The sequence below is a fragment of the Diachasmimorpha longicaudata genome, chromosome 18 (assembly GCF_034640455.1).
Source record: "Diachasmimorpha longicaudata isolate KC_UGA_2023 chromosome 18, iyDiaLong2, whole genome shotgun sequence".
In the NCBI taxonomy this organism is placed as follows: domain Eukaryota; kingdom Metazoa; phylum Arthropoda; class Insecta; order Hymenoptera; family Braconidae; genus Diachasmimorpha; species Diachasmimorpha longicaudata.
The window spans coordinates 5,021,480-5,044,958 of NC_087242.1; the positions used below are offsets into that span (position 1 = coordinate 5,021,480).

Consider the following 23,479-nt stretch of genomic DNA (forward strand, 5'->3'; position numbering starts at 1 on the left):
ATGACAAGTTTAACAAGAAATTCAACAAAAAGTTGAACGGGGTTTCCCCCTGAGGAGCTGAAAACATCCAATGAAAGTTTGATTCTTGAAACTTTCGTCTCAACCGTTAGCTACAACTGGATCAATGTCTCTTTGTTCCCGTTGTGTCAGTTGTTAGGGATCTTCGAGTTTAGCCGTGGGGAAAATTCGTTATGGGTTTGTCGAGGCTGGTGTATACTTTTTAGAATTATTCCCAGTCCTAATTCGAGATGTCAAAGGTTCCCAAATTATCTTTTCAAACCTTTTACTTTGAATCTGTGAGCTGAAGAATAAAAATTCCTCATTGTAAACAAACATACTTCTCCGCTGCAGATCTATACAATTGGAAAGGCCCATATCCCCACATAACTCAGATATCATAAACCAGTGAAATAGTCCAAAAGACTCTTGGCGCATTCCGAGAATGCCCTACTGCAAGCCCCTTGGTACTCTTTCCCCATAAGCTCTGCTCTGTAATACTCGTGATCTTCGTGAACCTCGTGCGCATCCGAAGTGCTCGACGGCGTTAGTAGGACATGGAGAAGCTCACTCAGAAGTCCGTGAGATTTTCGGAAGGGGTTCTCGGCGACCTCGCAAATCGTCCTTAGCAAGCACACTCTTTGCAATCCAAAAGCTTCCGTTCCAGTCACTAATAATCGATAGAGACTCCATCTCGACATGGGTTTTTTATCCTTAAAAACATCCCTCTGATATCGAACGGACGGTTCAGTGACAATTGAGTCGTTGTACGGAAGATTGTAGTTGCACTTCAACACGTATCCGAGAATTAGGGCTACATCTTGCTCCATGGGGAGTCCTAATCCGAAAAGCACCTAGAGAAAAAGAAGAATTGATACTAAAAAAAAAACAGAAATTCACAATTTTTCATACACTAATATATATTATTCAATATGTAATATATATTATATTATATGTGCAATCCAAGCCCCGCAAACTTCGAAAAAATTGTCGGGCTATTTAATGATTCACATTAACGCTCAAAGGAGCTCTAGAGCAAGTAATTAGCAGCAAGCCGAAAAATTACACAATACCTGTAATTTCGTTTCGCTACCAAGTGGATTAGGATAAACGAAATACCGTTTTTTCCGGAGTAAACTCTTGATGTCAAAATACTTGTTGTCTCTGAGTGTTGCTCTGGTGTTGGGAAATAGGCAGAGAAAGCCCAAGATATGACAGCTGAGAATTGCAAAATTCACCATGGCTGTGATAATACTGATAGGGGTCAACGAACTAATTTCACGGAGCAGAATAATATTGTCACGGAACGGAAGGAAAGTTATGACAGCAGCGTTTTCGTATGCTCACTACTTAACGCTGCGAATGGTTAACCGTTAAACACTGGACGATAAATTTCAAAATGAGTATAACAGGACAGTTGCGAAAATATGGCGCAACGAGTGGGAAGCAAAATTTTTGGGTGGTGAGTATTGACCAAGTAATAATTTTCCTATTACTAGTTTTTGAAATCGAATTGTTTTCTTCTCAGTCCTTACTTATCCATACGTGGAATTTATATTCCTAACTTTCGTTCCGCAACTATGTTCATTCTTCATAATAAGACTTTTTCCACTAGACATGTATTCACGAACAATATCAATAGATTGTAATTGCTGCCGTTTTTTTTTTTTTTTTTGGTAAATGCTCCCACGGAAAGCAAGGGAATATGTTTGTTAATACTCTAGCCTTAATTCAAATAGTTTCGAAATGTGATTCCGGGTGTCCGCACGATTAAGCCGAGCATGCCGTGACCCCACAGGGACAGAGCGAGATAGAGCGAATGCCATTTCTCCCAGTGTAGTGGTGCTCTTTTCGGAATTCGCGGCGTAAGTAGATAAGCCGGTGATGGTCAGACCTCGGCATTGGGCAACGCCAGTAACTGCAAACCTTTTACCAGTTGAATTTGACCGCCTTTAACACCATTGATATAACTTTTCATTTCACACGACTCAGCATTCGTGTTTCAACCGGTAATGCTGTTATTCATCCCAATTGACCAAGTCAATTCAAATTAGGAATTGATAATCCTTACCAGAGTCATTTGTACTTGATCATTGAGGATTGAGAATTCGTCAATTTCATAACTCGAAATAATGATAATTATTATAATATTATTATTTTGTTTGTATGCCTAGAATTATAGTGTTTGAATTTTTCAGCTTGTTCTTCACTTTTTTCACGGGGGGGAGGTCATTCCAGTCCTCCTACGAGAATAGAAATTCTGAGATGGCAAAAATACTTCATAGACCGTTACGCACTGTTTCTTTTCCAGAGGGAAGCACAATGGGAGTAAGTAATAATTTTCCATCGATTATTCATTCACTCACGATCATACGCTAGTAAATAAATCTCAAAACATATGGCGGAAATAATAAATCTTTATTTAAATGTCTTTTGATTTAATTTAGTGTTATTATGTAAAAGGTTTTTGGTTTAATAATAATTACGAGAAGTAATATTCGTCTCACCGTGTGAATTCCCAATCATTGACAGCTACTGTATTGACTAACAGATCTTATAAAAACACGGTATGAATCAAATATTGCACTTTGGTTTCAGCTCTTTTTCGCCCTGGCAGTTCCACTTCCCGATCCAGACAAGTCGATTTCACTCTCATATTTTTTCGAAGCTACGTACAACCTCCCCAATTCCACGATTCTTGAGCCATGGACCGAGAGCAAACGTAAAAAACGAGGAATCGATAGAGCGCAAATTTACGGAACACTTGCAAATAAATTCGAGAGGTAGTAATGTTTTCTCTTCATATCGGAATGAAAAAAAAATTCTACTTTACTTTTCTTATCCAGTTTAAGCTTTCACTGCTGGTTCTCAGCACTCAGTTATTTCCTCGAAAATGGGTCGGATCTCGCAAAGGATTTCACTGCATTTGTTTATGTTTCATGCTGGGAAAATTGATTACGCACACATTTGCTTTAGTTTCCTTTCCAGGTCTGGAGCTCGGTGATATAGCCCGAGGAATCTGGAGATGTCAGTCGGGTGGGATAACGCGCTGGATCAAACGACAATTTTTATTTCTTCATGTCTACGTACTACTGCAAAATGCCTTAAATCCAGAATATCTTAGTGGTTGAATGCAAATAGAAATTCTCATGAAGTATTCATTTCAAGTTTAGTTTTTTTATTTGCATCCTAATTATTATTAATTCTACTTCAATAATCCCGGCTTTTAGAATTAAGAATTCAAGTACCTACAATAGCGGCAAATTTTTTCTTTCCCAATAACATCGTCAGTGACTTGAAGCACAACTCCCCAAAAAAAAAGATATTCCCCTTCGGTTTTGTTCCAGCCTCGGATACAATGGAAGGGGTTGCCTCCTGCGATCCATTTGCGAAACTTCAGAATTCAATTTAGAAGATAATGGAGTTCTTGGCGATATGATAAATATTATTTTCACGTAAGTAATGAAAACCTCAACCCTTGAGAAAAATTTCTCACTAGCAAATAAACATGAGACGGAATATTGGGGAAAATGGGTACAGTGCTACCACTATTGTATGCAAATCACCACACATGCCATTCCCCCAATGTGCACCCCTTCATTCATTATCAGTATTCCTGACGACGTGGCCTACGTTCCAGGCCGTCGACTTCTCAACCCGAGGATCTACCGCAGGACATTGGCGAGGCCGAAACGATAGGACACAGTGGCACCTGTTCGAAATATCATTCCATCTGTCCCGTGGGGCTATTCAACTTGATTGGAATTCTCGTGTAAAATTCAGGACCAATTGGTACGGCCGACAACAGACACACGACATCTTCAATATACCAATTGACAGTTACATGTCGTTCAATTCATTCTCGTCTGTGAAAAGATTTATCTGAAATAAAAATTCTGCTTGCCATTAAATACAAATGTTTTTGGCAATTGCGGTGTCACTGTGAACAGCATTTACAGAACCCTTGAATTTTATATTCTATTGACAATAGTTTTGGGGCCATTAGCTGTTTGCTCACCATCGGAAATCTTCAATTCAAATACCAGTGGCTTGCGTAGTTCTCCAGCCGTTTCCCAAATTCCCCCCTTCAGAAATCAAGTCTCCCTGGAAACACTTTTCTTTGATAACAAATCCCTTGTGACGTTAAGAAGTTGGTCTTGTCCCGGCCGGTTTTGTCCAAAACCCAACTCTGGAAATTGCCAGAGTAAATCAAAGTCTTTTTTCCAGCCGCTCGTACTCCATCCTCTTGAGCCAACTGGCGGTAAGGGGGTTGGAAGGGATGAAGTAAGGATGAAGGAACGCCCAAACAATACACCACAGGGTATATGGGAAGAACCTTGAATTATTCGTACACCCGCCTCAAGTACGTGATATTCTAAAGTGTAATTTTAACATTTGGCCACAGGCAAGGGCTGTGGCACCACTGTCGTACACAGACGTGCTGACTAAACCAACATAACGCCATGTTGGGGACTGTCACGTGTAATCCAACAATATTGCGGAAAGGGATGGGGTCACTAGTCACTCCTCAGTTGAAGTTATGTACTCATAAATTCCTAGAGGACAAAGGGAGTAAGTTGTGCTACAATCATCCGCTTGACTCTCAGCCAATGTGTAGTCCACTGGTAAGCCCTCGTCAGTTGATGAAGATGGCCTATGAAATAGCATTTGAATTCACGCGATAAAACGGGGTCAAAGGGTCAATCTGTTGGCTCTATTTCCTAATTCTAATACTTGAGGCTGAGAGCCCCTTGACAATTTTCAACTTTATACTTAAAAATCATAATCCTTAGTAACAATGACAACAGTGTATTATCAACTTACGTCAATAAAATCTTCAGAAAATCACCAATAAGTCCATTATGTTCAGCAATTTTCCATTGTGCTGTCTCACAGATGAAACGCAGTAGACATATTCTCCCTGGCAAACCGAAACTGCAAGTTGAAATGCCAAAGGACAATCAATCAGCCATAGATGATGTACCCCAAAAACGAGAGTAACACAAACAAGACAAATGGGAATATCCAGGGCACCAAAAAATAGAACGGAAGTGTGTTTTCGTATTTATCAGCACCAGAAGATACTTATCCGCCCCTTATTTCCTATAGTTGCTGCCTTCTCACTGTCGCCATCTCATTCGCGACATCCAGTCATAGGGGGAGTGACGAATGATGGAGAAATTGGATTAGAAATTTTTCTTCCTGACGTCTTTGCGCTATTTCTCTCGGGATATCGTACTTTATTGCAGCTTGCCTTTGATCATTTGGAATGACATAATTTGATTACTCCCGAGTAGTTTTTAATCAGTCGTGGAATTTAGTTCACGAAGGTTGGGGAGGTAAATCTTTGCTTCAACCTCATATTATCACTAGGTAATTATCATATTAGGAAGAAAAAACTAACTCTCACACTCAGAATTAGGAATTTATGAGGACTTCCAACATCATTATGGGATACTGCAAAATCGGAAAAAAAGATTTCTCCAGAGTTGAAATAATTAGTCAACGTCATGGTGAAAATTGAGCTTTTAATCTCCGGATTGGCTCAACGTTTTCCCGCCTTAAATGGCCATAATTCGGTAATTCCTTTATCCCACTTTCCAACCTCCCTTCACTCCGCTACGCCCAGCCCTTTGTCCTTCGGTAGTATAGGTGCTCCAGCATCATTTCGATCGCCGGGTAATCCCCGGAACCACCAACGAGGGAAAAGGATCCCTCCAGGCTTGAATAAGATTACAGCTAACTAGTTACCTACTATATCCTCGATCTTTATTTCCCCTCTACTAGTAAAATGAATTTGCGGGGAAAAAAACCTTCTCCTTACGCACTCTGTCTATCTATTATTTTAACGTAGTATTTTATGAAATATTCTCACATTATTAATCGCACCGTACGAGCAATTTGCATAACCCAAGCAATAGGCGAGAATATACTCAAAATTGCATTGTTCATTTTGCAATTTTTCGTATTTAATATGCTTACTGAATATGTGTAGATCATAGATAATGGTACGTATAAAATTAAAATAATAAAGGAACACGTACTCTTGAAATTTTAACTGCAACATGTTGTAAACAGTTCGACGATCAACATGGCCTCCCTTCTTATGAACATTCCGTCTTCCTCGCGATTCTTTATCTCCGGTTGAATCGCCAAGACTGTAATTCGCCTCAAAGAAGAAAGCAACTGACAGTGCTTTTGTAGTTGCAGGATCATCCAGTGGTATAGCGAGAGCAAAAAATATCTGTGAAGTAATAAATAATAATACTCATTTCATAGGAGATGAGTCGCATGGCAGTTGGAGCACGGAACAGATGAATCAGCCTAGTGCGAGTAAGATTACCACTGGATATCAATGTTGTTAATGAACATTTATACCAATGCAGAACATTGACGATACGGAAGAAAATGCTAATGAATTGCATTCTCTACAACTCCTCTACCATATGACAGATATTTCGATTAATATCGCAATATTAACCGCCCACTAATTAAAAATTCCGTGACTAACCCCATCTGCCATATTGACACATAAAATATACAAACACCCATTTCGCTGTCATCCGGATCCTTCAACTCCCTCAACTGACGGTCGAGTGTGCCCGACATGTGATTTTCCAATCCATCACATGACCTCACCACAGCCAAACTGAACCCAACCATTTTCCATCTGGAAGAAAAAAAATAAAATAAAATATATATATATATATATATATATATTGAAAAAAGAAAACTATTATAGAACGCGCTCTTTTCAGACTAAACCACCAATCTGATATTTCAATTTCTCGCTCTATTTCTCCCTCGCGGTTTATACTCCCATTTCGGATTGTTTCTGCTGGCCGATGGAGATGGGGTGAGAGAGCCACTTACGGAATAGGGCGAGCGATTGTAACCAGACGAGCCTAGCGTGCACACGCGAGTGCCCAGAAAGAGATTGCCAGGTTGGTTTCTCATTTTCCGTAGGTAGTTTTACCGAATGGGATATCTCAACTATTCGTACCGACATTTGATTTAAACAAACCGTCTGCGCCACGCCGAGCTTTCTATTCCTTTGTTCCCGTTAACCCTTCATGTACCACCATTCGAAATTACTGCTTCCCGGGTTATTCTTTTAATATTCGCGACGTTTATACTTTTCTCAGATTCTACCGTGTAATTGAAACTTCAATGCCAGAACTTTTTTATTTATAGGGTAATTATGCTATGTTTCATGAAAATTTATTCATCTTGTTGAATTTGGTAAGATTGCAGAGAGTCTCAAAAATTCCATTCTAGCAATTCAATAGAACTGAAAAATTGATTATTATTTTCTCTCAATTCAAAAAGTTTTTAATCCACCGCTTGATCGATAAATTAACCCCTCAATGGTACAATAACTGCAATAATTATAAAAGGAATTGCTCTCCTCAGAAATAATATTGTTTAGGCTGCCCCCCTTCTTCTAAGGAAATACTACTCGACAGATTCAGAATTTGCATAAAAAATTCAGCCGCCATTAGATGCAAGCCACTCGTCTTTTTTTCCATTCACACGAATATACTTTTCTTTACCCAGCGCACTATTTTCCTCAAGGGATATCGGGAAAGGTATAGCTCGGTTGTTGAAAAACGAAACCCATGAAAAACCGTGTGCATACAAACGGGACTGGATAGCACACCTCCACCTATAATCCCCCATACCCTCTCTCACTTTTTTTTACCGGATAACTGGAAAGGAAATTGCACATAAAACTAACTTCTTATCACACGCCCAGAGTCAAGAACGTGCAACGCCCCAACTCGACGTTTTTACCAACAGTTTTCCCACCCCTACTTTTTTCTTCTCTACAGTGTTTTGCCAACACCTCTGAACTAAGATAAAAATTCGATTAATACTCACATACTATTGAAAGTGATTCTCATGCTGCCAACGGAAGTGCAGCTGACGCTGTACTTGACAGCCGTCCGTTCGTGGCTGTAACGACAAGGATAAAGGACGAGAGCGAGGGAAGGCATGGACACGGGCTGGGGCGGAATAAAGGGACGGAAAATAAATACACGACATTAAGATAGGAGGATCAGGGGGTGGAACAGAAACGGCTACGATCCGGGAACTATAAGACAGGTCGTTGCCACCCAAAGGCCACCGGCGAAACGTGTCAAGTGATTTTTTTCTCTCATTTTCTGCGGGAAATGAAGGCTCACGTGCGTAGGTGATAATTTGTCGTCCTGTGACGAGGAGAATGTGCTGAGGAAAGCAATTTTTTCGCGGAATTTTCGTCTGCTTCAGAGAAGTATTTATTTTTCCAATTTTATCATTAGTTAAAAATCAATAAAATAAAAATTTAAACGCATCCGTTAAACGGTGGACCAATAAAAAAATGATTCATAACCACTAAGATATCGGCGTCACAATTTGTTTCACTGTGTATAAAAATAATACTTTTCCCCCAGTGTAAATGAATAAAACTGGTAAAGTAACACGAATATTCGTTTTACGACTGCATACAAACGTCCAGCTGACAAAAGCCAGAGACTGCCATGAATTTTACGACTAAAGACCAAGTTTTTACCTTCATCATTCAATTCTCAGTTACAACTCATGAAAATGTCGGCAGGGTTGTTCCGCTGTCAGCGAACATTTCATAACCGCAAATATCCTCATACATCCCTATACACGGTATGCCTAATAAACAGGCAAGTCTCTCACTCTCCTCTTTCGCGTAACGCGATAAACCCCATTGAAATACAAAAAAAATCCATTAATGAATTTCTCCCACCCTCGAGACCAATGAGCATTGAACACCCGTATTACGAGAGTACTTCAGCATTAATAATTCAGAGAGAAATAAATGAGAGCTCCGTCGTTTCGCGTTTGAATCAAATTAACGCGCTTTACTGGAGAGTTAACTCATCCCATCCCACCTCCCATCGTCGTTCAAAAGCTCCCGGCGAAGTGAGAAACGGCCATACAACGTTGCTATCCACACAACGCATCCTACGATAAATTTTCAGCCCCCGAATCGCGTTCTCTCTCTCTCTCTCTCTCTATCCGTTCGATTCGACACGAGGAGAATGCCCAGGATTCGATGCCATCGCGTGCCGTTTGAGCGTTGAAATTCCAGCTCTCTCACTCCCTTACCCTCTCACCCACCCGTCGCGCCACCTCTCCCACCTTTCAATCGAGTATACATTGGTTGTCGTGCACAGGATTGAATCGCGAAACATTGTAACGGAAATTTCCAATTACTCCAGCTGGCGGGATGAGCCGTGAGTTCTATTGCATTATTGGGCTGAGATGTCTTTTGTTCAAAAGCTTGAATGTATTCGATAATTGTGATTGACATGGTAAAACGAAGGTGAGACTTTTTTTTTTGCTAACAAATGTATCGGCAACACTAGCTTGAACGTTGGTGGTTGGGTCTGATTGGCCGGAAATGTACAGTTAGCGCCGCACACCCGAGAACGCGACGATCGTGGGATTCCCCGGGTCCGCTCGTTATTTGGAGAATCTCGGGGGGTGGATTTGTCGATTTATCGATTGGTGGATGCGTCTCCGGGGTGTCTTGAGGGAGGTAATCGGTGAGAGAGCCGTATATTAGGGCCATTTTTGGGGGGAAGGGGAGACGATGGGGTTGGAGCTGACGAAGGTCATTTCGGGAAGGTGACGCTTGGGATTGGTGCGGAATGTATCGGGACGTCGTTATGGGGGATTGAGGGTTTTACGGTTTCTTGGGGGAGAATTCTTCTTGATTACGCGGGTGACCAGGGACTTTGGTTTTTGCGTAGCAATGGGAGCTTTCCAATCAATAATATTTGGATTTCCATGTTTTTTCGATGAATTCGGATGTTAATCATTCATTGGTGGCATTTAATCACTTTTTTTTTCTATTGCTGAGCCGTAAACGCACTTTTCAATTTAACTTAGTTATAATGTTTTGTTCCTCTGAGTTTTTTTTTTGGCAAATTACTTGCTTTGCAATTGCTCAATAAAAATGTTTTTTCACTCGGTTTTTATTAGATCAGTAAATATAAGTTACAAAATGTTCCTCGTAATTTACGACAACATTGGGCGTAATTTATGTTGGAACTTGAAGCGTAAAATACGCTTTAGAAAACGCCATAACTGACTTGTTAACCACAATTTATGTTCAACTTTTTCTGTTACCAACAAAAAAACACTTTCATTCATAAAGAAATATCATTAGCTACGTAACGGTGTAGAACAATTTCTAAGATTTCGGAATTTCTTTAGTACTATAAAACCGAGAAATATCCTTCCAAAAACATGGAAATAACAGCAGAGAAAAAAAATAACATTCTGAGTCCTTTACTCATTACCCGGCTAACACTTACCCCAAAAGAATCTATTTATTACCCCTACTCTCGATGCCACATTGATCCCGTCAGCATAACGTGAGACAGGCTGCCTTTCCCAGAAAAAATTGACACCGATCAAACCTCATTTACCAGCCGATTTAATCCCAAGCATCGTGTCAATTTGCATCGGAGAACCCTTCATTCACCCCTTCCCACATGTTCCACTAGTAAAACACGCGGAGACGGGTTCAACTGAAAATCGGTAAGCACCCCAGTTCTATCCTCACTTTTAATCGACCATTATCGGCAAGTGTCACTCCTTGTGAATCGTCCCTTTTTCTTCATTATCCTCCAAGTGGACGGTCTCGTTTAGCGAAAACGGTGTCATCCGCTGTATTCTCTAGTGTCGCTAACTTTCAACGGCGTCACAACTGTATGAAAAAACATTTTTTTCCAATAAGACGATGAAGTATCTCAAGGTTTTTAAAAAAATTATTTATTTATTTTGTTCAACATAAAAGGAGTGTTTGGTGAGAAAAGATGTTGGGAGTTGGGTGGAGAGTAGGGAAGGAGTTCAATTGGGATCGGGTTGTGCTACCGAACTGCGAAGCTCGTTTAATCGTAGACTATATTGGTGCTGTGGGGGCTAAAAGGAAAAGAGCAGTGGGTAAATAATGGCAAATCTACGTGACCTGTATGGACACTGCAAAAGCAGCCCAATGTGGTTTTTTTCTTTTCTTTTTATCTACTGCCTTTGTCCTTTTGTCTCTTTCAGTCGACATCTCTCCTTGTATCGTTTCGGTAGAACGCAATGCGATCAATAACTAGAAGTGGTGAGAAAAAATTCTATGGTAAGGCAAGAATTTAATAACACTGAATGGATTTTTCGGAGGAGGGGGCTCGGGCGGGATTGAGGATATCTATTGAATTCGAGAGCCGGAGGAGTTTGGATTTCTGAAGATGATTGAGATGCTCGTGTTGTCTGGTCATTTCTTTGATGATTGACATCGGGGGTGGGAGGCGCCGATTTTTTGCCTATGACGAAGCCCATTGTATATGAAAAGAAATATTTTTTCTCGCCGGTAGCCAGGGGTCTGATGTTGAATTTTTTCCGAAGGGAAATCGACGTTTGATAAAATCGAATATTCCAATTGCATGGTTTTTTACTGGATTTGCCTACTTATATTTTAATTACTTATATGTCGACAAACCTCTGGATTTGTGACAGCACTCTTGTCGTTGTTTGGAATTTTCATATGTAGAGATTAAGGGATGAAAGATTAAAGTGCCACTATCATTGAAGCATTTACGAGTAGGGAGCGAGAGATATCAAAAAATAGCGGTGAACCTGCGGGCCTTGGCCCCTCGCTTGCCACCTCGCATTTTTATAATTCATTCGAATTCTTCCCACGAACACGAATTCCCCCAGCCATACTTTAAGCTTGCCCAGTCGGTCAAGATTATTTTTTCAAAAATACAATTGTCCCCTGAAAAATTCGTATAACCACAATTACCGTGGATAGCGTAAAACGCAAGAATCGAAGTATTACACAGCGAATAAAATATGTTCGGGCCCCCTTGAATGGATAAATTTACATTCCGAATAGTAAAAAAGGAATGTTTATATAATGGTCTTTGCGGAATTTGAACATAAATATCTACGGGACAGCCGGTCAGCGATAAATAAGAAATTGGTGGAGTTGCGAAGCCCAGTGGTTGAGTTTTATAACTCAAATCTGTTGCAAGACGAACAAGTTCGTTCAACTTTGCGCATGTGCGATGTACCACGACTTATTAGCTTAATTATAGGCCGAACACGGACAATCTTCTTAATTATCTCAAGGCGTTCCCGACAACCGCAAACGACTCTTCCGTCTTTGTTCCCAGTTACTTTGTGTCTGATCGGGTATAATGAGGAGGTGAGTACTCAGTCGATATGGGGGGGGGGGGGAGAGGGAGATATAAATAAAAGACATTGGATTTTTGGAGATTGGGGCTCGAGAATTTTTAAAGAAGGATTAGCACGTCCAAACGAATAATAACTTTAATTACAACTTTATTCAATGTTTATATTGTCTATTTCCATTGGGGTATTTCAATTGAGCTTTGAAATTTATGAGAAAATATTCAATTTTAAGATTATTTAATATTTTCACTTATCTTTGAATTATTAATTTTCAATGTGTATATTTAACCAGTTCTATTTATTATTCAAATTGATACGAAGCAATTTTTCAACCAGAAATCGTAGATTTGAAGTAATTTTATTCCACGACGACAATGTTTTACGAATAATTGCCAAGAACTTATATTATTATTGAAAATACTATTTGTGCAAATAACCCACTTAGCTTTGACCAATTATTTGCAGTCACATTTCCATTTTATTTTCGTAAAATGGCGTGTCATAATTTTGATAATGCCAACTGCAAAAGTTCTGGACACAATTTCCAATAAATCTTAGAACTATAATTCTTAAATCGACGAAGTCAACTCTGAGTAATAACTGAATTTTCAAGGAAGTATTCGGAAGGGCATTAAATCTCAAGTCACTCTCGTGAAATTGAAGATTTACAGCCTCGCCGTTTTATTGCTCTGTTAATTGATTCATAAAAAACTAAAGCCATATCTCTTAATCCCCACAATTTATAGTGTTTGAAAACAGCAATTTGTTATTTTTTACTTTACAGGTGGATTGAAGTTTGTCCATTTGTATTATTGATATGTAGCTGCTATGGGTCAAGGGCGAAGAACGCAACTTCAGCTGTAACAAGGCTAATACGCTCTGTTGGATTTCCCCAGGGTTCGGGAATGGGGGTAACAGAATTTAGTAAAAATAATATTGACTTCTGATTTTTGTTTCTTTTTTTTTTAATGTACATGAGGCATTCTATTGCATTGTTCTCTCATTTCAGTTATTCTTTGCTGTTGGTATTCCACTGGACATCCCAGACAAATCCGTCTCTCTTGCATTTTACTTCGAAGCTAACTACATTCTTCCCAATGATAAAAATTCGACTTATTTCGATTATGACGAGTATTACAGGGGACGAGGATTGGACAGAAGAACAGCGTATGAATACATCCAGAATAAATTGGAAAGGTGACTTTATTTGCCCATTTCTTATTTCAAATGCAAACATTTTAACTGTAAAAAATTGATGTTCAATTTTTTAGCACTCGAAAAGTTGATAGTGTATGATGAAGTGAATAAAAATATTATGATATACTGAACTAAAATTTAACGAAATATACTTTATAGATTGATCACCAAGTCATTAATTTTTACAACAAATGGCTTTTAGCGCTGGATATCCAGGCAGAAGATGCTTGCTGCGAGCTATTTGTGAAGCTTCTAATGGATTTCTGCTGGAAAACGGTCTAGTCGGAGATATCCTTCACATATTCCTCACGTAAGAGCACTGGCACTCAAAATAGTAAAATTTCTGTTATTTCTTTCATTCTTCTTCTACTAAATTTCTGATAGTTTCTCTTTCAGCTCAGGAGTAGCAATAGCTTCCTAAGATTGAATCTTCACAATAATTAATTACTCTCCTTTGATAGAATTCCACCTTAGTTTCTCTACGACTAAATTGGGCACACGATAAATTTTTATTGCGCCTAATACTGAATAATAATTCTAAGAATTCAAATATTTTTTCCATCATAGGCCATCATCTTCCAGAACCGAAGTCTTACCGTCAGAAATAATCAAAGCTGAGAATTTCCCCAACTGTTACGAATACTGCGACTGTTCCCTCAGCATAGTTGATCTGTTCACCCATATTCAATGAATCAATTCATCTAACTGCAATGACTCTGCATTTATTTACAATCATAATAAAATATAAAAATTGGATAACAAATGGTCGAGATTAATTTGAGCCGAACCAGTCACTCCCCATGGCTCCAAAGAAGGCTGCTGCACCTGATTTAATTGTCGAGCCAGTCAAATCGTTTCTCGTTTGCTCCTTCGCTAATGTTTTTTTTCGCTAGGTAGATTAAACATCGAGATGTAGTGGATATTTATGTCAACATATTGAATTTAACACAAATAAATGTTTACGATACCTGTATTTTATCTGGAATAATGACGGGAATAAGTGGCAAATTTCTGGGAGGCACTGTTACTGCCAGTGGTGGAAACCAGGGAGAGCCAGTGCAAATGGCGAGCACCCCTGGAGGATCTGCCATTGATTTTCCAGTATCAACTAGTTCTCCACGGGCACCCAACACTGAGTGCAATTGTTCCATGTGGGGCACTAGATTTCCGAATATTAACTGGAAGATTGGAAAAAAGGTTGCCACTAATTGTGTCAAATTATTCGCCGATTTATAACTCAGAAGAAATATGACAAATATTCATCAGACGTAAACCGAGATAAGTCCTTATTGATTATTGATCTATTTTTGATGAATATCCCCGAAAATGGAGAATAAAGCAAGACTGTGATCATAAATTTAAATAAAATGACGGAATTTTTCGAGTAAAAGTTAACAATTGAACTTTTTCGTAAAATTTCGTCTCGGCTTCTCTTGCCCAATAGACTCACCAAAGTTCTCTGCACACTCTTCTTGACATTGATATGAATAAATGGATAAAAAACGTCGGAATCAAAGGGATCGATCCGCGAGAGAATACCATTGCAGATCTCCTGGGACCTATCTACGACTTCCTTATTCTCCCTGGGTACCAGCAGCATCGTCACGTACTTGATATCGAGGAGAACTTGAAAGGCCTGTTTCTGCTTCAAGTTTCCTCGGAGAACCCCCTCGTAGTGCCCTAACAGCGCTTCTACGACATTGCAACTGAATTCGTTCATCACCTTCTTGGGAATTGTCTGAGGAATCACCTGAGAAGGAATGATACGAATGTGAAGATCAAAATTATCATATTGTCTAGTAGTTCCCCGCCCTAGTCCACAGTACCGATCTTAGTTTTTGTGGGAGGAAAATTAACTTGCACCAAAATCGATTTTTTTCGTCAGGTGACAGTTTACTCCGGCTAAAGGCACCCCATAGAAGCCTTTATGTTTTCATATTACAAGTGTAAGGACTTACCGTCGATACAAATTAGAGGCCTATAGAATTACCCTTAGCCTATCGAAAATTTGAGTCCTTTCGTGGCATGACCCTCACCCTCCCATTCAGTAGTAGGATAAATTGCATAAGAAAAACCTTGTTCAAATCCTTGGTGACTGCTGCCAGAAATTTCTGCACCGATACTGACGGCTGATAAGGCACCAAAATCTCTGACTTGATTCTCCTCCCCTCCTCACCTTCTTCCTCAATTGTGACCCTCTCCCACTCAGACACAATTGTCCTGATCCTGAGTCCATCAACAGGTTCAGAAGTCAGAAAACGGCTGGAGTGCGACATGAGCTTCTCCCTGTAGCAGTTAATCCAGATCAGCCAGATGTTGACAGTCTCCTCCCTGAGCTTATCGCACACATTCTGCCACTTTACATTTGTAATTGTCAGTCCTGATATTTTCGAAAGTGTGAAGCATTTATTCAAGCTGGGGCAGATGGTTGTCATCGCCTGAAGAAATCTCGCCATGACAATGGCATTGAAATCCCTCTTTCCACCCTTTGGAGTATCGTTCGTGCAATCGAACCTTATGAATTCGATTATTTTCTCTACCATTACCCCACTCACTAGCTGGAGGTGTTCTTGAATGGCTGTTCTGTCCCAGAATTTATCGAATACTGACGACAACGTCAGCGTGAGGAGATCAGAAGGGAGTGAGCCGATGTTCTCGGATTCGTAGAGGTACTGCTCCAGGTCGCAGAGGAGATTGTGCAGACTCTTGTCGAGGTTTTCGCAGAGGGTCACCAGGTTCGTTGAGTAGCCCCTGGCCTTCATCAGCAGAGATCGCTTCACGTCTGTGGAACTGGACTTTGAGAGCTTTTGAGGCATGTCCAGGGGAGAGTCCTTCCAGATAAACCATCTAGCATTAAAATGCAAATTAATGAAAAAATCAATTGAGATCCGTCTTTGGAATCCATTTTTTTTAGAGTTGAATGCACACTATTAGAGAGTGAATCATTTTTAATATTAATTGAGACATTTTCAAAAAATGTCAAAAAATTATTATGAAAATTGACGGGAATTAAAGGGAATGTAAAAAAAATTAATTTCAAAAACTTAATAGAAAATCAATGGTTCAAACAATCAAAGAAAAATTAGGAAGATCCAGTGACAAATGACAAATCAAGACTAAAAGAACTACACCTGAGATCATCTTCAGGAAAACTGAAATTCTCGTTCGGCAGTTTTGACAGAAACTCCATGACGCTGATTTTCAGATCACTCAAAGCCTCATCCGACCGAATTTTAATAATCTCCTTGACGCGATCCGTGAGTAACGGCTGAAAGAATTCCATCCAGAAGTTGATGGGAGATGTCGACAGATCCTGCCAGATATTCGTCCAGTTCTCAGGAATCTCCAGGGATATCGACTCCTCCCGAATATTGAAGATCCCCTTGACCGAAGTGACGAGGTTCAGGAGCTGTTTTATCGAGTCAGAGACGAACTTGTGAACCCAGGCAAACCAGTCGTGCAATTTTTTCATGAGATCCAAGGGAGAAAGCTCGTGGAATTCGCCTTCAATTAAATAAGAGTACGGGCAGTTTAGTATTTATTTAATCAAATATTATACAAAACAAGGATTTGACCCGATTCACGCGATAAAATATTATCTTTGTATACTGATGATAATAATAATGTTAATATTATAACTAATGTAATTTAAGATTCCAATGGTAATTAATACGATAATGTTAATTTTAATAAATGCAATAACACCTTCCTGATTCTTAAAATTGAAATAAAAATAATTTTTTTTTCACTGGTTTTTAATTTTCTACTAGAAATCAATTGTCGCTAGTTACCTTTTACGAAGGGCTTGTGATGTTTCGTCACTGACGGAAGGTATTTATCCAAGAGCTGGGGGTTCAGGTCCAACTGAGAGAGAATAGAGGAGGCTTCTTGATCGGAAATCGATTTTACATGATGGGAGATGAGACCGTGATCATGGTTGTTGGATTTTATAAAACAGGAATGGATGAGAGCAACAGTATCCATCAGAAGTTTTACACACATTTTAATCCTGTGTCTGACATTTCGCGGGCTCTCATCATTAATTATGGACTCCATAGCCTTACTTCTGAATTGGATTAATTTTTTAATGAGATCCTTCGCGCTTGATTTGTCCATCAGGACCATAGAGGACAAACAGTTAGCAGCTATCTGAAACAAGAAGTTAAAGGAAACAATTATTTTTAAAAACTGAGCAGTCATATCAATAATTTTATGAAAATTTGAGTAATTTTATACTTAGTTCTTAGATAAAAGTCAAGTAGGTGGTTAATATTTAATATTTTGGCAACTACGTAAAGTACTAATCTACTATATTAATCTAGTATTCAATCATAAAATTTTAGATTCTCGTTTATTCACTCACCTCAGGAGTTAAATCGAGAGACTGAAGTATCTTGTAACACTCGCAAGAGATAACACTCCTGAAATTATTAATAATGCACCATTGTTTTGCGACAAGTGGGTATCTTTCATTCAAAACAGACTGTCCGATCTCAAAAATGAGACTGTAATTGATGTGCTGCCCCAAAATGAATAATTGACTGGCTCCCAGGATATCCCTGTCATCAATGGCCGACCAGATGTGCTCGGGGATGTCCATCAGGATCTTGATCTGTACAACCACTGAATCTGACACGTCAGTTTTCACTGTGTTCGTCAGTTCTTCAGGTGGATCAAGTTTAAAACCGATCAGGTACTTCTGCTGTAGCTGACAAAATCTATCCTCAATCCCTGCGAGTCTCTGAGTTACTTCCTCAGAGGTCCTCTTCATCTCGGCTATTGTGTCGGCTGCTTGGATTAAATCTCGATATCTCTCTCTGGATTACAAAGTAGATCAAGCCAATTAATGATGTCGGAATTTCATTGAATGCTGTTGGTTTATGTAATAATAAAATTATATTAAATTATCTCTGTTAGGGACAACATTTCAAAATTTTTCATCCCCTTTCCGGGACCTTTAAAACTCTCCAACTGTAGTGTTCAATATTTCCAAATTGGCTGAGGGAAAAATGAAAAATCACCCTTCATTCTAGACTCTGTCTACTGATCTTCAAAACTACAAAGATTCAACGAAATTATATCGGTGAATCGTCACATATCGAGATGCGAACGAAGAATCTTACCCAACAAGTGTCCTCAGCTCCACTTTTTTCCAGTCCATTTCCACGAATATCTTCTTCTGAACCTGCTCGATCTCCCTGATCGTGTGCTTCTCGAACAACTTCGTAATGTCCAGATCATGATAATTTTTACTGGTGTTAAACATTACTATAATAATTATTTACTTGACTCTAAGAATGAAGATGTGATTGGGCGCTGTCAGATTGAGGTACTGCCGTAAGTGAGGGACACGACGACACTTAGAAGAAAGAAATAAATATATCCCTCCTATGTATCGTCCGTTGGACCCTCTTGTGCGCAGATGATAACATATCTGTCGGTCAGCTAGAACGCGATATAATCTCCATTTATTAACGCTTCTTGTCCACCAACGAGGATTTTGGAGCACATGTTTTCTCCTACAGGTACTTTCGGCATTTCGACATGGAATTTATCAACATTTTAATACGCTTCATACCTTACTACTCACATGTACGTTCTCTATGTTTATGTACGCTCTGCTTTACTTACAGATACGGCCTGAAAACTACTTTAGGCGCCACTGTCTCTATTCATTATCCCTATAATCTCGGCTAAAAATCGTTCGTCCTCCTTAAAATCATATATCAACAACTTGTCCGCTGCCAAAGATCATAGGGGAGATTACTAACGCTTATGGAGCGGCTACAACCGCAAAATTCAGTAAGGGTGGCGCATGAACTAGGATGGTGAATGTGCCTGTCGGTAAGGCATAACCACAAAGAACGTGGTTAAGTGGGTTCGGAGGCTTATGCCTGTAGGAGACCCAGGAGCCGAGAAAAACGCGAGAAACGAAAAAATCGGTTTTATAATATTCCCGGAGCCTTAGAAGAATCGCAAATGGGCTGCCCCGAAGGGCATGCCACGTACTCCGTGGTAATGCTTTACCAACAGGCACGTTCACCATCGTATTTCATGCGACACCGCTACAAAATTTTGCGGTTGAAAGCACTCCATAACCGTCAGCAATCTCCCCTCTAATCTCTGTCTGCTACTGCGCTGTTACTTGGCTCTCTTAACAAAGGGAGGGGGTACTCCGCCAAAATGGTGGTCGCCACATAGCTCTTTCAACTCTTTTCACATCATCATGGCTCTCGTCAGCGAAAAAATGTCTGGGAATTCTAAAAAAATGAGCTGCAAGTAATAAAATCGCTCATTTAATCAATTCAATAAGTAAAATTCTCTGGCAGATCGTCCAAATATCGGTAAATGGTTTTATTAACGTATACTGGTTTACGTGACCGTTGCTCGACCTAACGGATCATCATTCCCCTGTGCGGAAGCAGGAGACTCCTCTCTCCTCGCCGTTCACATTGTCATGCTTCCGTTACACTCGGCCATATGGAGAGTGCAAGACGAGAAGTAACACGGAGGAAAAAAAATGAAACGAAATATTCAGAGGATGTTGTCGGTGAGAGGGGAGAATTGTGAGAGATCGCTGAATGGGTTAACGAGTACCAAGCAGATACCCAAGATCACAGCTGATAGCAGTGAATAATTGTGCGAAAGGGCCAACTGCACTTGGTTTATTCACTAGTGAATAATACCCCGGCTGTTGGGTAACACTCCCCAAGAGGGAAGCCAATAATTGAATATATATGAAACTGGTGACAATCGACCGAAGGACAAATACTCCTATTCTATATATAGAATGGGAGAATTTTGAGAGAATAAAAGGGACATTTCGCCGATATTTTGGAGATAATTACCGGAGTAATGGCAACCTTTTAACCTGAACTACATTTTAAAATCAAATTTAATCTCTATTCTCATGTTTTTAGTCCTACTTTCAGATAATTGAGGCATCAAATTTTTTAATTGATGAAAGAAAAAGAAAATTCAATAGAATGAGAGTAAAACTAATTAATTAATTAGTGGATTCCAATTGAGTATAAAAGTAATTAAGGAATGTATTATTTCCTTCGATTAGAATGAATAGATGAAATTTTAATTGTCCTAGGTGAAAAGTACAGGTGACGATTGAGGAGTTTTATTACACCTGAGCATTATTCCCAGGTAACTGATGTGACCTTGACAAGGTCCGCCGTTACACACGAACGTTACCTTTGCCCCTTTTCACGTATGTGTCATAAGTCAAATGATTTCTGGTGTTTTTGGCGTGAGACATTTTTTCTTAGTCTGTGTCCAAGTCAAAGTTTTACCATAATAATTGCTATTTTATAATGAAAAAGAACAATAATGGTGTTGACCGCTCAATTGATTTGAACTAATGGTAATCATTGTAGTTTCAGTCAAATATAATCATAGTTTTTTTAATAAACAAATATAGCTAGCATTGCTAACAAAAAAGTTGATGAAAAAAGGCGCACTAGCGTTAAGGTTGGTTAAATGTTCCCTGGAATACGCGTGGGCGATGAGAAGCCAGCCGCTCTCCCCACGTGCACACCTGGCCGCCGGTGAGAGAAGCGGGTAAGAAAACCAGCCAGAATACAATAAAATGAATAAAAAAAAAAGAAATTCCTCCGGCATTGAAATAAGAGCTAAAAGACTAATTCGTCGAATCTTACGTTGCACATTTTTTTCTAACCCGTGTACCCCTTCGCGGTAAATTGAATTTCAGACTAGCGTACTCATGGAATTCATTCCGGATTCTTTGAAGGTCAAGCAAATTGAGTAATTAAGTTATTGAATTAATGAATTTATCATCCACTACATTTTTAATACTTTGTACTTGAAAAATAAAGGACAATCTTCCAGTACCAAACTTACTTATCATTAACATTATTTTTGATTGGAAAATTGAAATTCCCTCTCTCTGAAGCGCGATGCCTATCAGATTTGCTTCCGAGTACGTATTAAAAGTCTGATAATGAAAAAATAAATTGTCGACGGGACGAGGGAGAGCTTGTATGAGTGTAGATTCCATTGGGTGTTATTAAAGAACCCAGGCCACGTAGCGTGGATTCCGACTATAGTTTGAATGTACGTGAGAGAGCCCAGTAGAATTCAACCGGAAACCATTGTCTTCCTCGTCTTCATTTTACCCCTGCAAGATAGAGTAATTTTTTCTCAGCATTCCACCTCGATCCACAGTGATCATTTGTTGCGAAAAAAGTGCATATTGAATAGAAAGATTGTCACATCCGTGCTATTTAATTTTACGCCCTCTTCTCACGTTAGCCTTTGGATATCTTTGTGAGAGGGAAAAAGAGTAGTTTGTCCGCGTTTCCTTTGCACCTGAGGGTTGTGTTGGCATTCAGAGGGCCAACAAAAGCGGAAAAAAACTTCCCTGACTGAAAAATTTGATTTTGGCGAAAGTTAATTTTCCTCAAAAAATTGAAGGGGGTTGACCTTCAATTTTCTTTATGAAAGCAAAAAAAGGTTTTATTCACGTCTTGAATTTCGGCACTGGGGTAAATAGATTCTAGCAAATTTCAGCACTGGGGATATTGAGAAAAACAGCCTTCCCTCCGTTTTACCCCGGGGAATTTTCACCCCGCTGAAACGATGTTTTCGCCTAGAAGCATGCGCCCATGTCGTTCTATATTAAACCCAGGGGAGAACCAAAAACACTCAGCCGATTGCGAAACGAGAGCTGATATTTTCGTGGTGGCAACAAGTAACAGCTTCCGGTCTGAAAGCTTCTCCTATTGCGGGGGGATACACTTGTTTTCCTTTTCCTTCGATTAAATTTTTTACATTTTTTTTTTCCTCGTTTTATTCCCTCCCCACGCCTCGCTCCACCGGAAACACCCACGCACCCCCTCGCCGACTCATTTTGTTCATCGGTGAACGCGCAGACGCGTGAACTCGGCGTAAACCAGCTCGTGTGCCTCGTGGGTGGATTTCGGAATCGGTTTTTGCATTACATTATTTTTTTTACCGGTTTCAGTCGAAGAGAAAACGCCTCGGTGAACTGCGTATTACATTGGATTCTGGCTTATGTTTCTATTACTTTGCATTCTTGTTTTTTTTTAATTCAAATTTTTTAATATTTTACTAACAAAAATATACTATTTCCTATGATGTAATAAAAAAAATAAATAAAATTCTATGAATTAATATTATATTATGGATGAAAAAGTTAAGCTCTTTCAATGAAAGATAATTATTAGCTAATCAATGAATGTAATTTTATGTTTTATTGAAAAAAATATTGAAATCAAAGCCGTAAAACTCTTGAACCCAATGAAGCCAAGGACATTGTCAGTCGCTATTAACGCGCCCCTCCTCCCTCCTTCTACAATACAAGAGACAGCAATCCAAAGAATGATGCCACGATCGCTGCACGAGTCAAGGGAGACCTCCAACTTCCGGTCACGTGACCACAATGGCTGGCGGGGCAGCCGGTTATTTTTCTTTCTTCTTATTCTTAGCCCGTCGCATCCGCTACTTAATAACTACCACGTTCCTGGATATACGTCGAGAGCTTTGGCGAAGCTTGCAGCTTGCTTAATGGATAAATACAATAAATTATTGCATGCAATTTGAGCAATTATTTTGCACGCATTTGGACCTTTGATTCAATTCAAATTTTTTAAATATTTTTCTCGTTTAATAATTATAAAGTCTAATTTGAGGTATGAAAAATTCGCAAATGAAGTTCCATTTTACGGCCTGGATGATGCTCCTGAGGTCGAATGTTAGGGGTAATGGCGTGATTTCCGGTATAGTGTAATCGCCCATACGATAAATCAAAATTTGAGAGAAACACCAGAAGAAAGAGAGAGAGAGAGAGAGAGACTTCCGGTTCAACTGTGAAATTCAAATTTCCCGGGAAATTAAAATAATCTCGAAGCGGAAAATCATTGCGAGCAATAAGTTTTCCTTTGCTTAGTGGATTCAGTGCAGATATGAGGACGTCATGATCTATTGTCAGTGGGGTTCTTGAGGCCACACGGTGCGGCTCGAGCGGTTCGTTCCGAGAATTGCATTTCCGTGAACCGTCTACCCACTTCCTCTTCTTCGCGCACGATCG

General features: G+C 39.5%; 3 protein-coding genes across 7 annotated transcripts; 2 read left to right on the forward strand and 1 right to left on the reverse strand.

Moving 5' to 3' along the window:
* Nucleotides 1-826: 826 nt before the first annotated feature.
* On the forward strand, nt 827-3,999 carry LOC135171167 (uncharacterized). 3 transcript variants are annotated; one of them, XM_064137535.1, is made up of 5 exons: nt 827-1,459; nt 2,196-2,325; nt 2,596-2,780; nt 3,345-3,452; nt 3,638-3,836. In XM_064137535.1, the coding sequence occupies exons 1-5, from the start codon at nt 1,425-1,427 to the stop codon at nt 3,771-3,773; spliced, it is 594 nt and encodes a 197-aa protein (XP_063993605.1). In that variant the 5' UTR covers nt 827-1,424; the 3' UTR covers nt 3,774-3,836. The 3 variants fall into 3 exon arrangements, with proteins under 3 accessions (XP_063993605.1, XP_063993607.1, XP_063993606.1); XM_064137537.1 differs by lacking the exon at nt 827-1,459 and adding an exon at nt 1,482-1,862 and having other exon boundaries at nt 3,638-3,999; XM_064137536.1 differs by lacking the exon at nt 827-1,459 and adding an exon at nt 1,885-2,006 and having other exon boundaries at nt 3,638-3,999.
* Nucleotides 4,000-9,247: 5,248 nt separating this feature from the next.
* LOC135171168 (uncharacterized) lies at nt 9,248-14,103 on the forward strand. 2 transcript variants are annotated; one of them, XM_064137538.1, is made up of 5 exons: nt 9,248-9,337; nt 12,989-13,115; nt 13,214-13,401; nt 13,604-13,711; nt 13,969-14,103. In XM_064137538.1, the coding sequence occupies exons 1-5, from the start codon at nt 9,300-9,302 to the stop codon at nt 14,090-14,092; spliced, it is 585 nt and encodes a 194-aa protein (XP_063993608.1). In that variant the 5' UTR covers nt 9,248-9,299; the 3' UTR covers nt 14,093-14,103. The 2 variants fall into 2 exon arrangements, with proteins under 2 accessions (XP_063993608.1, XP_063993610.1); XM_064137540.1 differs by lacking the exon at nt 9,248-9,337 and adding an exon at nt 12,118-12,217.
* On the reverse strand, nt 14,104-18,757 carry LOC135171164 (conserved oligomeric Golgi complex subunit 1). 2 transcript variants are annotated; one of them, XM_064137529.1, is made up of 8 exons: nt 18,525-18,757; nt 17,765-18,218; nt 17,193-17,550; nt 16,533-16,905; nt 15,477-16,248; nt 14,852-15,151; nt 14,370-14,579; nt 14,104-14,290 (listed from the first exon to the last, which is right to left on the reverse strand). In XM_064137529.1, the coding sequence occupies exons 1-8, from the start codon at nt 18,665-18,667 to the stop codon at nt 14,174-14,176; spliced, it is 2,727 nt and encodes a 908-aa protein (XP_063993599.1). In that variant the 5' UTR covers nt 18,668-18,757; the 3' UTR covers nt 14,104-14,173. The 2 variants fall into 2 exon arrangements, with proteins under 2 accessions (XP_063993599.1, XP_063993601.1); XM_064137531.1 differs by having other exon boundaries at nt 17,765-18,271; nt 18,525-18,659.
* Nucleotides 18,758-23,479: the final 4,722 nt, after the last annotated feature.

Excerpts from the sequence above, each read along its gene's own strand:
- LOC135171167 (XM_064137535.1), top strand. The coding sequence starts at position 1,425 with ATGGCGCAACGAGTGGGAAGCAAAATTTTTGGGTG. Across the intron at positions 2,781-3,344 it reads CTTGCAAATAAATTCGAGAG|CCTCGGATACAATGGAAGGG; the intron begins GTAGTAATGTTT and ends GTTTTGTTCCAG. Across the intron at positions 3,453-3,637 it reads ATGATAAATATTATTTTCAC|GCCGTCGACTTCTCAACCCG; the intron begins GTAAGTAATGAA and ends CCTACGTTCCAG.
- LOC135171168 (XM_064137538.1), top strand. The coding sequence starts at position 9,300 with ATGTATTCGATAATTGTGATTGACATGGTAAAACGAAG. Across the intron at positions 13,402-13,603 it reads ATCCAGAATAAATTGGAAAG|CGCTGGATATCCAGGCAGAA; the intron begins GTGACTTTATTT and ends AATGGCTTTTAG. Across the intron at positions 13,712-13,968 it reads ATCCTTCACATATTCCTCAC|GCCATCATCTTCCAGAACCG; the intron begins GTAAGAGCACTG and ends TTTCCATCATAG.
- LOC135171164 (XM_064137529.1), bottom strand. The coding sequence starts at position 18,667 with ATGTTTAACACCAGTAAAAATTATCATGATCTGGACATTACGAAGTTG. Across the intron at positions 15,152-15,476 it reads TCACCAAGGATTTGAACAAG|GTGATTCCTCAGACAATTCC; the intron begins GTTTTTCTTATG and ends ATTCCTTCTCAG. Across the intron at positions 14,291-14,369 it reads TTATTCCAGATAAAATACAG|CGAAAAAAAACATTAGCGAA; the intron begins GTATCGTAAACA and ends TAATCTACCTAG.